The following is a 13071-nucleotide window of genomic DNA, read 5'->3' on the forward strand; positions in this document are numbered from 1 at the left end:
AGATATTTCTACAAATGGAATTTTAGAAAGCCTCCCTCCAGAATGAGCAGATACCACATTATGATGGAGCTCGTTGGGGTAAACCCATCATTTGACACAGTAAAACTCTACTACACTTAAGCAGAGATAAGCTGTGACATTAAAGAAAAGACATGTTAAAAATACGACATTGCATTTACCATAATTCTGCGGCCCCTAATGATATGACTTACAGGTGTGATCGACGAGTACACAACTAAAAAGGTAATATTACATACACCGCCATGGATTGTCCTTCATTCAGTTACCTTACAGTGGTAAAACAAGAAGGAAGTTACAAAAAAAAGTACTTGTATATTAAAGTACCGTTATATACATTATTATTTCCTGAAATTATGGTCGTTCAGTCTAGTAGGCAAGAATTTGATCTTTAAGATTAAATGACCAACAAAAAGCAAGGATAAATAACACATTACAACATTGTCGCTGTTGGCTAGCCCGTGATGTTATCAGAGTCCGTGGAAGGTGTGCAGGAATTCATTTTTATTCAATTACGAAAAAGGTGCTACATTTCTGCAATGATTGTCAGTATGAATTTCTTTAGATCATAGTTTATAGAAACTGTACTGCGACACTCAGTACGGGCTTAAGTAGGTGATCATCTGTCTGGAAGGGTATAATCCTCAGTCTGGAAAAAAAGTATATCTCATTTGTTGCCGTTCTGTGGTACATGCTTAGTGTGACTGAGCAAGTGCCTATTCAATCCGGATTTTCGAGTATACTTCTTACCACATTCATTACAACAGTGCGGACGTACTTTGAAGTGTGTTTTAACGTGCCTCGTAAGGGAAGACTTTTCTCTGAAGCTTTTATCACATTCATCACAACAGTACGGTCGTTCACTAGTATGAGTCAGCATGTGGCAATACAGATTAGAGGTCACACGAAACGTTCTTCCGCATATGCTACAGAGATGCGGGCGTTCACCAGAATGTGTGAGCATATGCTTCATTAGATCAGATTTTCGACTCAAACCCTTGGAACATACACTACAATAATAAAGGCTTTCTTGAGAGTGGCAAACAATGTGGCGGTTAAAGTGACACCTCCGAACAAATGTTTTCCCACATTCAGTACAAGAATGTGGGCGTTCTCGAGAATGGCTGAGGATGTGAGCTGTAAGGTCACTCTTCCGGTAGAATATTCTAGCACATTCATCACAAGAATATGGGCGTTCGCCGTGAGATAGCAAGTGTTTTTTCAAACTGCCTTGCTGAGAGAACTCTTTATTACACTCATTACATTTGTATAGTTTCATACGTGAGTGAGTAAGCATGTGCTTCGCAAGATAACCTTTACTCGAGAAACATTTCTTACATTGTTTACAACAGTAAGAGCCAGGGCGGTCGTTAAATTGAGTCTTGATGTCATTTGTAAGGCTACTCCCTTTTCCAGTGTGACACAATGTTTGTGAGCTGAATACATTATCCGGTCGCATGTGGCACATCTGGTCACGTACTGTCCATAAAATTTTGCGGGAACTAGCACATGCATCCACACGACTTCTGGTCACTACTGCAATATTTTCCACACTGGAATACAATAAATGTTTTCAAAACAAGAGATTAAAATCAGATATAGTATTAAGAAGGTAAATAAGTATTAAGATGTAACTCAAAATACAGAATGAAGTGTTTCTTTTCGTATTACAAAGTAACTTCACAAGAAAAAATAATCAAAGCAGCCTTACTCCACAGAGAGCAGACACAGCCATTAAAATGAGCTTGTCAGGCAAGTATACATTGAGATATACATGGCTACGGTTCCGTTGATGAAGACACAGTCTAACAGTAAACATGACACTGTATACAGGGCCGCTCTGAGAAAGTCAGAGGGCCGATGACCTTCGATGTTAGGCCCCTTAAAACAACAAGCAACAAGAAAATCAGAAACACTCTTGGATAAGATCGTGATGACTCTCGGCCTCACCTCTTGAAGAGAACTTTATCAGTTCAATTACGATGCTCATCAGCAATGCAGAAGACACTACCCCAGGGAGTACCCAATCTACTGTGCCCTAGTCATGTGTACTCAGGCTTACAGAGAAGTTTAGTTCCCCAATACCAACAAAATAAAATTTAAACAAACAACCCGAACTTTTGAAAAATAAATACTAAAACCCTCTGTAAAATCGGTTATATGAACCAACTTATTGGTGTCATGTACAATCGCAAAATGTCACTTATGGCACTTCGAGAAACAAGCTTTACTGACGATGTGCCTTTTAAGCCAGAAGGATAGGAAATATTTTAGGGGTGACCAACACCCAAGAACAAACATGTTTCAAGCTTCTTTGGAATGCCCATAGGGAATATCTCTTAATGATCTCCGTCAGGTGTGGAAACAAAGGATGCTCATTCGTGTATGAAAATACAATGCTATCAATACTGATAATATAAAAACCCTGAGAAAATGGAAATATTCTGATAAAAGCTTGAAAACGAGAATTTCTCGTTCAGCTATAAAGAGTCACAGGAAAAAGCAACACAAAGAAGATCCATCAGAGATCCACATACAATCTGATCAACCGATTCTGAAGCAAATCAGTACCGCCAGCAAACGCATTCAGAATTAGAAAGCACTAAGAGAAGATGGCATCATTGTGGAAGCTCCGAAACCTCTCGGAGATAAAAACATCGAGACATAAATCCGGATTCTGGTCGAATTTAAGAGAGTGGCATATCTGGCGACAAAAACATATCTTGCACACTTAATTTGCAAGAAATCGGATCGAAGCGATGTTAACAACTATCGGGGTATACCACCGTTAACAGTAGCCTATCAAGTAATTTCCAGTATTCTACCAGACAATGTAGAGAGCCAGTTCGACCAGATGATTTTTTTGAATACCTGGGAGGATTTCGTGCAAGCAGATCACTAAGCCTGAAAACCACTCTGCAACTAAAACGGGTGAGGTACACTAGCACATCTCTCGAATTTGTTAACTTCAAGAAGCCTTATGTCTGATCGACCACTGAAGATTCTACTCAGCGCTATGGGGAAAAGACGTGTACTATAGGCACCATGCATGCTCATCTTGTTTTGACTAGAGCCCGGATTTCGATGCACTGACAAATCTACAAATATGCAAGCATTCATGCACTATCATATGGCAAAACTTTCACAGTAAATTGGAAAATATGCACTATCAAAATTCAGTTCAACATGATTACATTTATGTTTCCTTCTGAAACAATGTACAACGACTAATTTCTACAAATTGTCTTGAATTAAGCTCATCCGTTTATCTGTCAGCACATTCTTAAATACAGAAAATGATCATTCTTTGTCACAAGTAGTGACATGTGCATTCTTAAATAAAGGTATTTGCGACAAAGTGAGGTCAAATTGTAAGTCTTTTGCACCTTCACCACACAATAACTCTTTTATAAGCTTGACGAATTCGAAATGAGGATACGAACAGATCACTTTGTTCAGCTTTTCTCCAGCTGCCGCATCTACCTCTCTGTGCGATTATCGCAGGTACATGCAAATGTCTTCAATAACTGCTAGAGATTCGACAAGGGGTATGCCTGCACCTTCCAACTTTTTTTATTGTAGCGGGCAATGTGCCAAAAATTGGTTCTTATATACATTAAGTCTTTATGTATATTCTTCTTGCTGAATTCCATTTGCACATCCTTAATGCAAGCAGCGTCATTTATTAGAAAACTCTAAACAACCTAGAACCGAAAAAAACAATTAAGTGATATTACGCGTGATCAGTAGCATTGAGGTCGTTAATGTCAAATTCAAAAATTCGATTGTAGGATGACTAGCGATTGTACTAACTTTGGTTGTCAGGCAGGATGCCAGGAATACATTCTCTTTCTCTCCGTCTCTCAATAACAGACATATAACGTGGAAAAACTATCCCTAATTCTGCGAACCAACAACATTCATAAAAAACAATATCATGCAACTTAAAATTATACATGCGCCAGTCAGAAGAATAGTGATATTATGTAATGTAAGCGTCCAAATATTCACAATTAAATCCAAGATCGTCAAAATTCTGCATGAATTTTCTACTAAATGGCCAAAACATGCATGCATGCATGCATGCATGCAAGGGAAAAAGAACGAATATTTGGAACCGTTAAGTCATAAAAAGGAATATCTGCAATGTTTGTGAAGTGTAACTAGCTTACTTAAAAACATGCATTTGCACGGACATCCGGGCTCTAGTGATGACTATGCTAACGAACTACAGGGCAGTGCGACGAGCGCGTCTCGAAGCATATGAATGAAGCTGAAGGCGAAAGTTATTAGATATATGGATGGCTCTAAGCAGCGTAAACGTAATGCGAATTGTTTCGTTGTTGGATGCATTCATAATATACGTGAACATAAGAACGTACATATTCATTCCAAACAAGAAAACGTACGAAGAAGGGCTCAGGGAATACGCTGGTAAATGTGTACATATAATCGACATAAAATATACCAAATATATATATTATATAGGCTACTTATTATAAGCTACGTTAAAGTAAGCAGAAATTACATTAACCTAAGCAACATAATAGTGAAAATACGAGAAATATTGATGTCCTTTAGGTATATGTTAAGTAGCAGAGAATCGCGTTACTAAACTCTATTCTGGAGGATTATAATGGTAATTCTTACTATAGTATCAGCACGCAATGCTTGCTTTCCAGTGCTAACGGATCATCCTGGCAGCCTACACCCACATCAGCAATTATAGCGCTTATTTCACTGAGAGCAATAGGTCAGAACATCATTAGAATCCAGCACATTCCCTGGAATCTCCCTCAGGGTAATAAAACAACTGCTTTGCAAAACCTGGCTCCTCAGAGCCACAAACAGCAGGCTGTGAAGCTGAAATAATGATACAGGATGAATCTTCATTTAAGAAGAATTCAGTCACTATAATGACAAATACGAGCTAACTTATGCTTAGTGATTTTTTAAAATTATTCAGTGATAGTTGATTACATAAGAGCCTATCCCATTACATACCGAACAGAAATTACATAAAAAATGTTACGAGAATAGTTGTGGACCACATAAACTTGTTCATGAAAAAGTAGCTGGTCAGACCGAATTACTGATCTATTCGAAACTGTGCAGTCATATTTATAAACTCTTCTGATTCTAACTCGTAATTTATACCTTTTTATATCACCCCCGGCTTAGGTTCTGTTTTACGCTTTCAATAATGGTCGCTGAGAAATGATTTATTAAGTCTTCTATTTTTTGAAAGCGTACTCATTCCTTTATAATACTTCTTCGTAGTCTGCCTCGTGATTATGACATGAAGTAGTTTGCTCATTGTTAACATTGTCGTTAGGTGAAGAGGAGCGCTGCCAAATGTTTACACGACTTTTCACTACTTGATGAACAACGGTTATATTTAATTTTGTTTTACAATTTGCTTGTCATCACACCGATACAGGTAGGTTTAATGGTGACTGTGTATAGGAAGGATCTAGGAATACGCTGGAAGTGGTCGTGAGCTTAATTAAGGTACAGGTGGGACAATGGGAAACCACGGATGTAGGATATTTTGGGGGCTTCACGACCGCCACCACCACACGCACTTGGGCGAGACCTCCACTGCATGGAATAGGCTTACTAAGAGTGCATGCTTAACCTCACATGACCATGCCTGGTGGGCGATATGAAAAGTAGGGCGGCTGGCTACGTGTGCAGGCTTACACTCAAAGACCCCGGGTTCGATCCCAGGTTTATTCCTACATAACAGACTACAAGTTCAACAACCGGGCTGACTGTATAACAGTGTTGTCACGCTGACTACGTGTTAACCTAACTAATCTAAACTCACAGAAAAGTTCAAAATATTCCCATCAATGTTCGACTCCTTGGCTAAATGGTGATTGTTGAGGCCTTCGGTTCGGAAGGTCCCTGGTTCGATTCCGGTCGGCTGGGGATTTTAATTGCGTTTGATTAATCCTTCTAGCTCGGGGACTGGGTGTTTATGATTGTCCCAGCACTTTCCTCTTCATATTCAGACAACACATTACACTAATAACCACCATAGAAACACAAAATAGTGATTACATCCTTCCATATATCATTGGCGCCAGGAAAGGCAACCGGCCGTAAAACAGGGAAAATCTATACGTGCGAGAGACAGTTCTCACCCGCGACGCCATACGTGTGAGAAATGTGGTAGAAGAAGAAATGTATATTTTTCATTGATATACGGGGAAATAAATAAATTAGAAAATCTGTGGACAGAACAATCCATAAAATGAGCACATAAACTAATATTACATCATTTTATTGACAGGAAGCCAAAGAATATTCTATGTCACTCGTAACATATGAATGAATTCTGTGAGCAACGTCCTATATTTACGTACTTAGGATTGGAGACACAGCGGGTCGCCGTCATAAATTTCAGACCTACGTGCGACGCCTGAAGTACCACACACCCTCATTATAAGAACCTCACGAATACCACATCCAAGGTGATATTCAGAGGAGGACTATCAAGAAGTTTCAAAATCAAAATTGGGATACGACAAGGGGATGGCCTCTCGTCAATTTTATTCAACCAGGTGCTCGAAAAATCATAAAACCCGTAGAAAATAAAATGAGAAATCTAGAATCTAAACCGGTCACCATTGGAGCCGCCACTAAAAAGACCGACATCTGGTGTCTGGTAGTTGCAGAGGACATCACGATCCTAGCAAACAACTCCGAGATAGCTGCCATTGCTCTCAAAGTCCTACATTGGACAGCGATGAAGACAAGACTGCAGATATCACATGACAAAACCAAGAACTTCGAGAACTTGCACAACGGAAAAACCCCTTTGAAGACCATTCACAGAAAGATTCGGAGAAATGATGCAATCTCGTATCTTGGTGAATGGGTTCAAACCAATGCTAGAGATGGCACCTTCCTCACAGAAAGATGTAGGAAGCTCAAAGAAGCTAAAACAGATACATCAGAAGAGCGTTTCAGAGAATGCCAATATCCATCACTACAGAACTGTTCTTAGCCAGGACCATACAGTAAGGCCTGGACCATTTATCTGATGCGAGCGCTGCCCCCTTGTAGCTGAGAGTCGGCGGCTATGATGATACTACCTAGACAACTTATGTTCTCAGCAGCTCGTAGCTAGCACGGACTTTCCTGTTCTCTTCTGCAGTGATGGGTTGCGACTGGAATCACGAAGAGTCGATTCCATATGCCTGAGGAATCTGGTACCCGATTCCGGAATCGATTCCGAGGAACTAGTAGCACCACCTATGATGCAGATACGTAAACACGTGCAGCACGAATGCGTTCTGTAATGCGAGTTTGTTTTGGATTATAACCAGGTCACTTTACAAGCCATGCTTGCTCTCAATGTAGTGTCCTGCAGTTATATACTCTAAAGCGACTGTAATTTGATCAGAAAATATGATTCTCTGTTTGAAAAACTTTTTGTTCGTGGCTTTACGTCACACCGACACAGATAGGTCTTATGGCGACGATGGGATAGTCCTAGGAGTTGGAAAGAAGCGGCAATGTCGATTGCTACACCCGTGTCGAAATGTGTAATGTGATTACCAGATTAATAGGGTAAAGTGTTATTTCATTATTATGTGGCATACTTCATTCATGACAACCAATAAGACATTTCTCTGTATACAAAAGAAATAGTAAATATTGCGCGTTCGAATTAGCCCCACTTATACACGGAAGACACACTCTAGGGGGCGCACTCTGGTGACGTAATCGGAAACCGAATCCTGGCATGCGACATTGAATGCGACCTCGGAGTTGTAGGAACCGATTCTCGCGATTCCAGGTGTCATTCGCGCACATCACTACTCTTCTGTTCATCACCAGTTCTGCACGAAATGTTGAGTAATCTCGTGTTTTGAGATATTTATGAAGTATTAACTGTGAGTGAATTTTACGTACAGGTGTTGCTGTCATTACATGGCTCCGAGAGGTGGAATGAGTTGTTATGCGGTAGTCACATGTAAACATTATCCTCGAAACACAAAATATCTAGGACTAGACACTGTTTACCAACAGGTTTCCGAAGGATTGCCTGGCTTGCAAAACTTGGTTGACTAAATGTAAATGATTGGACCCAGTTAATTGTAAAAATGCATATGTATTCAGCAAAGATTTTTCTACAAATCATTATGAAGATGACTACGACGAAATTTTCTGGGATTACTTCTAGCTTAAATACTGATGTCACGTGCTAACCCATCTCTCTTATTTGCATAGGTTACACAAAACTCCTGAAAACTGTTGACCTAAAATCCCTCCCAGCAATAAAAATTCTAGGGACAGATATCCATTATAGTGACACCGTTAACATCTAGGTCTAATTTTCGACAGAGCCTTATCCTGGTCTGATCATACGTCAAATGTAATCCGAAAAGTTGTGTCATCCATGCATATTTTGAAACGTAACGTGTCATGTACACTACCTTTCATGCAAAAACTATTTGTTCAAAGTCTTATATTGGTTCAGTCGTATACAACGACTTATCTGAAACTTTGAACATAAAACTACAGAGGGTACAAAACGCATGTGCTCGTTACGTGACAAATGCCAGGCATGATGAACACATAACAAACACCCTAATACATACAGCTACAATGGCTGAAACTCCATGAACGCTGGGAAATCTCAGTAGCTGCTGCTACGTACAAAATTCTCAAAGTGAGGACACCATCCTAACTTTATAATGCATTACAACTTATGGAGTCGATACATTTTTTTTTTTTTATTTGCTTCACGTCGCGCCAACTCAGATAGGTCTTATGGCGACGATGAGGCAGGAAGGGGCTAGGAGTGGGAAGGAAGCGGCCGTGGCCTTAATTAAGGTACAGCCCCAGCATTTGCCTGGTGTGAAAATGGGAAACCACGGAAAATCATCTTAAGGGCTGCCGACAGTGGGGCTCGAACCCACGATCTCCCGAATACTGGATACTGACCGCACTTAAGCGACTGCAGCTATCGAGCTCGGTGGAGTCGATACATAACAGAAATAATAGGTTTACAAAATCTACCCTTCAAATTCCCCTTCATCGTACCACTAAATTTAACATATTCTTTGTTTGCACTGCATCACGTATCTTTAACGTCTTCAATCTTCACCGTTTCGCAAATAACACTAACTGTACCCAACTAAAGCAGTCGTTAACATCTATCTTTCTGGAGGAGTACGCAAGAGTGAGATCAGGCATTATTATGTCTAACAATCAGAAATATGTATATTTTTTTAGAAAATTGTTTATCTGCTTTAGCTTCATATTCCTTAGATCCTTGTAGTCTAGAATAACAAATGGGCGTAATGATTTACTTTCTTACTTATTATATAATGTACGTTTTAACTTTACTGGCTTTGGTATCTGTATTTTCATTTTTAAGTTTAATGTTTAGTTTAATATTTTAATATTATAAAAATATAGTTAGCGTGTTCATAAATCTGTATTGTATTATACGAAGACATTACATAAAGGGGCTTTTCAGCCTCAGTGGCATGTAAATCATAAATAAATTCAAATTAAAATTAAAAAAAAAAAATCAAATCTCTGGAACTACCAGGTGATACTGAACAACAGATTACAAGTAATTGGAATTCGCATTCCCGAATTGAAGTAAGAAATATACGTACAGCTGTTTAAGAAAGACTAACAAATGTAAGCCTAAGGAAGCCGCGCACAGAAACAGCAGAAACATCTACGAATATCTCCACACAAGAAGTGGATGACGGCAGCGCTCACCATATTAATTGCGACCAACTACACAAGGAAAACGAATCTTCAAAGAAAGCAATTCACGCTGTAAAAACAAACTTGAACGTCTTGAAAGAAGCTATTTGCTTTACGTCGCACCGACACAGATAGGTCTTATGGCGACGGTAGGATAAGAAAGGCCGAGGAATGGGAAGAAAGCGGCCGTGGCCTTAATTAAGGTACAGCCCCAGCATTTGCCTGGTGTGAAAATGGGAAACCACGGAAAACCATCTTCAGGGCTGCCGACTGTGGGATTCGAACCCACAATCTCCCGATTACTGGATACTGGCCGCATTTAAGCGACTACAGCTATCGAGCTCGGTTCTTGAAAGAAGAACAAAGGAAAAATTGCAAAAGAATTACCGATAAAGACCGGAATCATTGCAAAGGCATTCGGAAGTATATTGGTAAAGCCCGAGAAAAATAATCCCAAAAAAAAAAAAAGAAAAGTCGTGAAAATGTTGCAAAGTTTGGGCTGGGAAGACTTGCGAGAAAGGACACATGTTTTAATTTAATATTTCTTACCTTGCAAATAAAACACTCAGTAAATAGACAGTGGCACAAACGACTGTAGACTGATTCTCCATGCTCCCAATAAATGAAGCTGAGGCAAGAACAAATGGTAACCACGAGAAGAAGCAGAGTGAAGAAATGGATTAGATTGCAATCAGGTATAGATAGATGAAATATGGTATCAAATTAATTTTTCCAAAGGAGTACGAAATTCTTTCTGATTGGTCCTTCCCTTTCAGATCTATTTTGAGGTTTTGGCTGTGATTGATGAGAGGGTTATATTTAATTGTGATCTGCTGCTTTTAACTTCTTGAAATGATGATATGACATCATGCTTCAGTTGAGTCTGAGCTTATTTTGCTAACAAATGCAATTCTTGCCATGTCTGCAGTTGCAACCTTTATCGGTTGTCTCTGAGCAGTGTTACAGAGCTAGTCATCTTTCCAATTTCTGTTCAGCCTTCTGCATCTTGTTAGATAGTATTAAGTTAATTTGTGGTTCTGCTAACTCAAGCAAATTTTCTTCCAAGGCCTATACAAAAGGACTTTCTACCAGTTTTTATTGGATGTACCCAAGAATGTTTCACTGAAATGGTACAAATTCTCAGAGAGCAGAACTTTGCCTCATGATCAGCATCACACAGTGAATATCGAGCAGCACTCCTCTGGCCTCGTGCTATGAACATTCTTGCCGTGTTAAGTGGGTTAGATAGTAGAGCAATGGCTAGCTATCCCCAAGATTTAATCCTACCTCAGGTTGATGGTGCGAGAAGAGGCATCATTTGTGGAAATCTGCAAAGCTAATTATGGTAGATCTACCTGTACATAAATGAACTCCTGTGGCACAAAATACATAGCTCGTCAGCATGTTCTGAAACCTTGAGCTGTAAATAAACATTAAAAGCAGCATCAGATGCCTTAAATTTACAATGACGTTCTCTCTGCGAGCTGAACCATGCCTGCTATCAGCATTGCTCTCTAAATATTGTCCTAAATCTGTCGACGTTCAAACTGACTTCAAGTTCAGAAGCATTCCCAGATGCCCTTAGACATGGACAGATATTTTCCAGCTTTGAAGAATGATTTTCTTAGTATAGCTCATTTTAGTGGCCATAGTGCTTTTAGTGGCCAAACCACAAAAGTGTCACAACATATCCACTGACTAAATTAGTTCCACTTAACGGCAAGATAAGTGACTTAATCAGGGAAATCATATACTGCGGAAGGACAAAAGAAATAGTGCATAATATCACTCAAAGAAAGGAGAGACTATGTTTCGGGATTAGCAATGCCATTCATAAGGAAAATAATTATGCAGAAATTAAGCTGGTTTTTGCTGGCGGGACCTAGTGTTTAGAGTGCACTATGTCTTCTGCTATAGGCTAGAGCAATTTTGTTACTTTCATTGATCTGTCTCTGTCTTATCCTTGGCTTTGACAATATGAAAGTGACTGAGGTATGAGCGATACCAGTAATACCATTCCTTATGCAGCCAGTCCTTGCTATGAATGGTGTGAAAATGTTGCTCATAGGGTCGGTTGGTGCATGCATTTCAGTGGGCTTGGCAGACTGATATGTAATAGCAACTTCTGGCTCAGTGAGGAAAGCAACGGGAAACTACCTCACTGCTCATTTCCCTAGTACGCCTCTTCAGTGATGCCTAGGCCATCTATGACAGCTGATGGCAGAGCTGTTGAGGATCCAACCAGCCTTAGGGCTGAAGACTGAACATACATACAAGAAAGTTGAAATAACTGAACATAGGATAGGACAAATATGTAAATACCATGTACAGTAGATGTACTGGAAAATATAAATCACTCGTTAAATTCTGATCCTGTAAGGCAGGATTCTTTAAAGGGATAACAGAGGAGAAATTTCACAGGGCATGTTATGATGTTAAGCCTAAAGAGGACAAGCAGAGGTAAGAAATTTAAGCAAAAAATGGAAGTAGAGGAGAAACACAGTAACATTTACTGCAAATGCCAGAAAATACTCCACAGTATTGAGCCGTATCCTGACGGCCCATAAGAGACAATCAGATTATTATTTGCCATATTATATAATTTTATTAAAATAAATTTCAGTCATGCATGGTAAAAGTAATAGATCGCAGGATAGCTGAGACGGGAAGTCCATGGAGACATAAAGTCCCTGAATATTGCGCGATGCTTCCTCGGGACCGTGGGAAAGGCTTAGCGTTACCAGAATTTAGCACATTTCGGCACGTGTAGAAGATGTTGGCCAAGAGGAACGTTCAGACAATTAGAATGCATGGTGTGGCAAATATGGAGTCTGGATCGCGCGGAATTAAAATCCCAGGTTATCCAACATGGACAATTGCATGAAGAAGATATCGCTATAAAGGAATCAGTTCTATTAGATGACGGATTTCCACAGGTCGGAAAGTGAAATATAATAAGGAATACGCTATAGAAATAGTGTGAGTCATTTTTACATCATCTGGAGTGTGTTTTAGGGTGTGTTTTAATTAATATACACTGACTGACAGAGCAAATGCAACACCAAGAAGGAGTGGTCAGAACTTTATGCCAATTGCAGGGTAGACTGACGTCACTGAGGTATGCTCATGATGTGAAATGCGCCGCTGTGCTGCGCACGTAGCGAACGATAAATGGGACACGGCGTTGGCGAATGGCCCACTTTGTACCGTGATTTCTCAGCCGACAGTCATTGTAGAAAGTGTTGTCGTGTGCCACAGGACACGTGTATAGCTAAGAATGCCAGGCCGCCGTCACCGGAGGCATTTCCAGCA

General features: G+C 39.8%; 1 protein-coding gene across 2 annotated transcripts in view; it reads right to left on the minus strand.

Annotated features, from left to right (window-relative positions):
* Window positions 1–393: 393 nt before the first annotated feature.
* Window positions 394–13071, minus strand: part of LOC136875013 (gastrula zinc finger protein XlCGF46.1) — a 60174-nt gene continuing 47496 nt past the window's right edge. For both annotated transcript variants that reach the window (XM_067148732.2, XM_067148731.2), the window contains one exon: window positions 394–1571. In XM_067148732.2, coding sequence (XP_067004833.2) covers window positions 686–1571 — 886 coding nt within the window. In that variant the 3' untranslated portion in view covers window positions 394–685. The remainder of the gene's footprint in view (window positions 1572–13071) is intronic.

Source organism: Anabrus simplex, chromosome 5 (genome assembly GCF_040414725.1).
Source record: "Anabrus simplex isolate iqAnaSimp1 chromosome 5, ASM4041472v1, whole genome shotgun sequence".
NCBI lineage: Eukaryota > Metazoa > Arthropoda > Insecta > Orthoptera > Tettigoniidae > Anabrus > Anabrus simplex.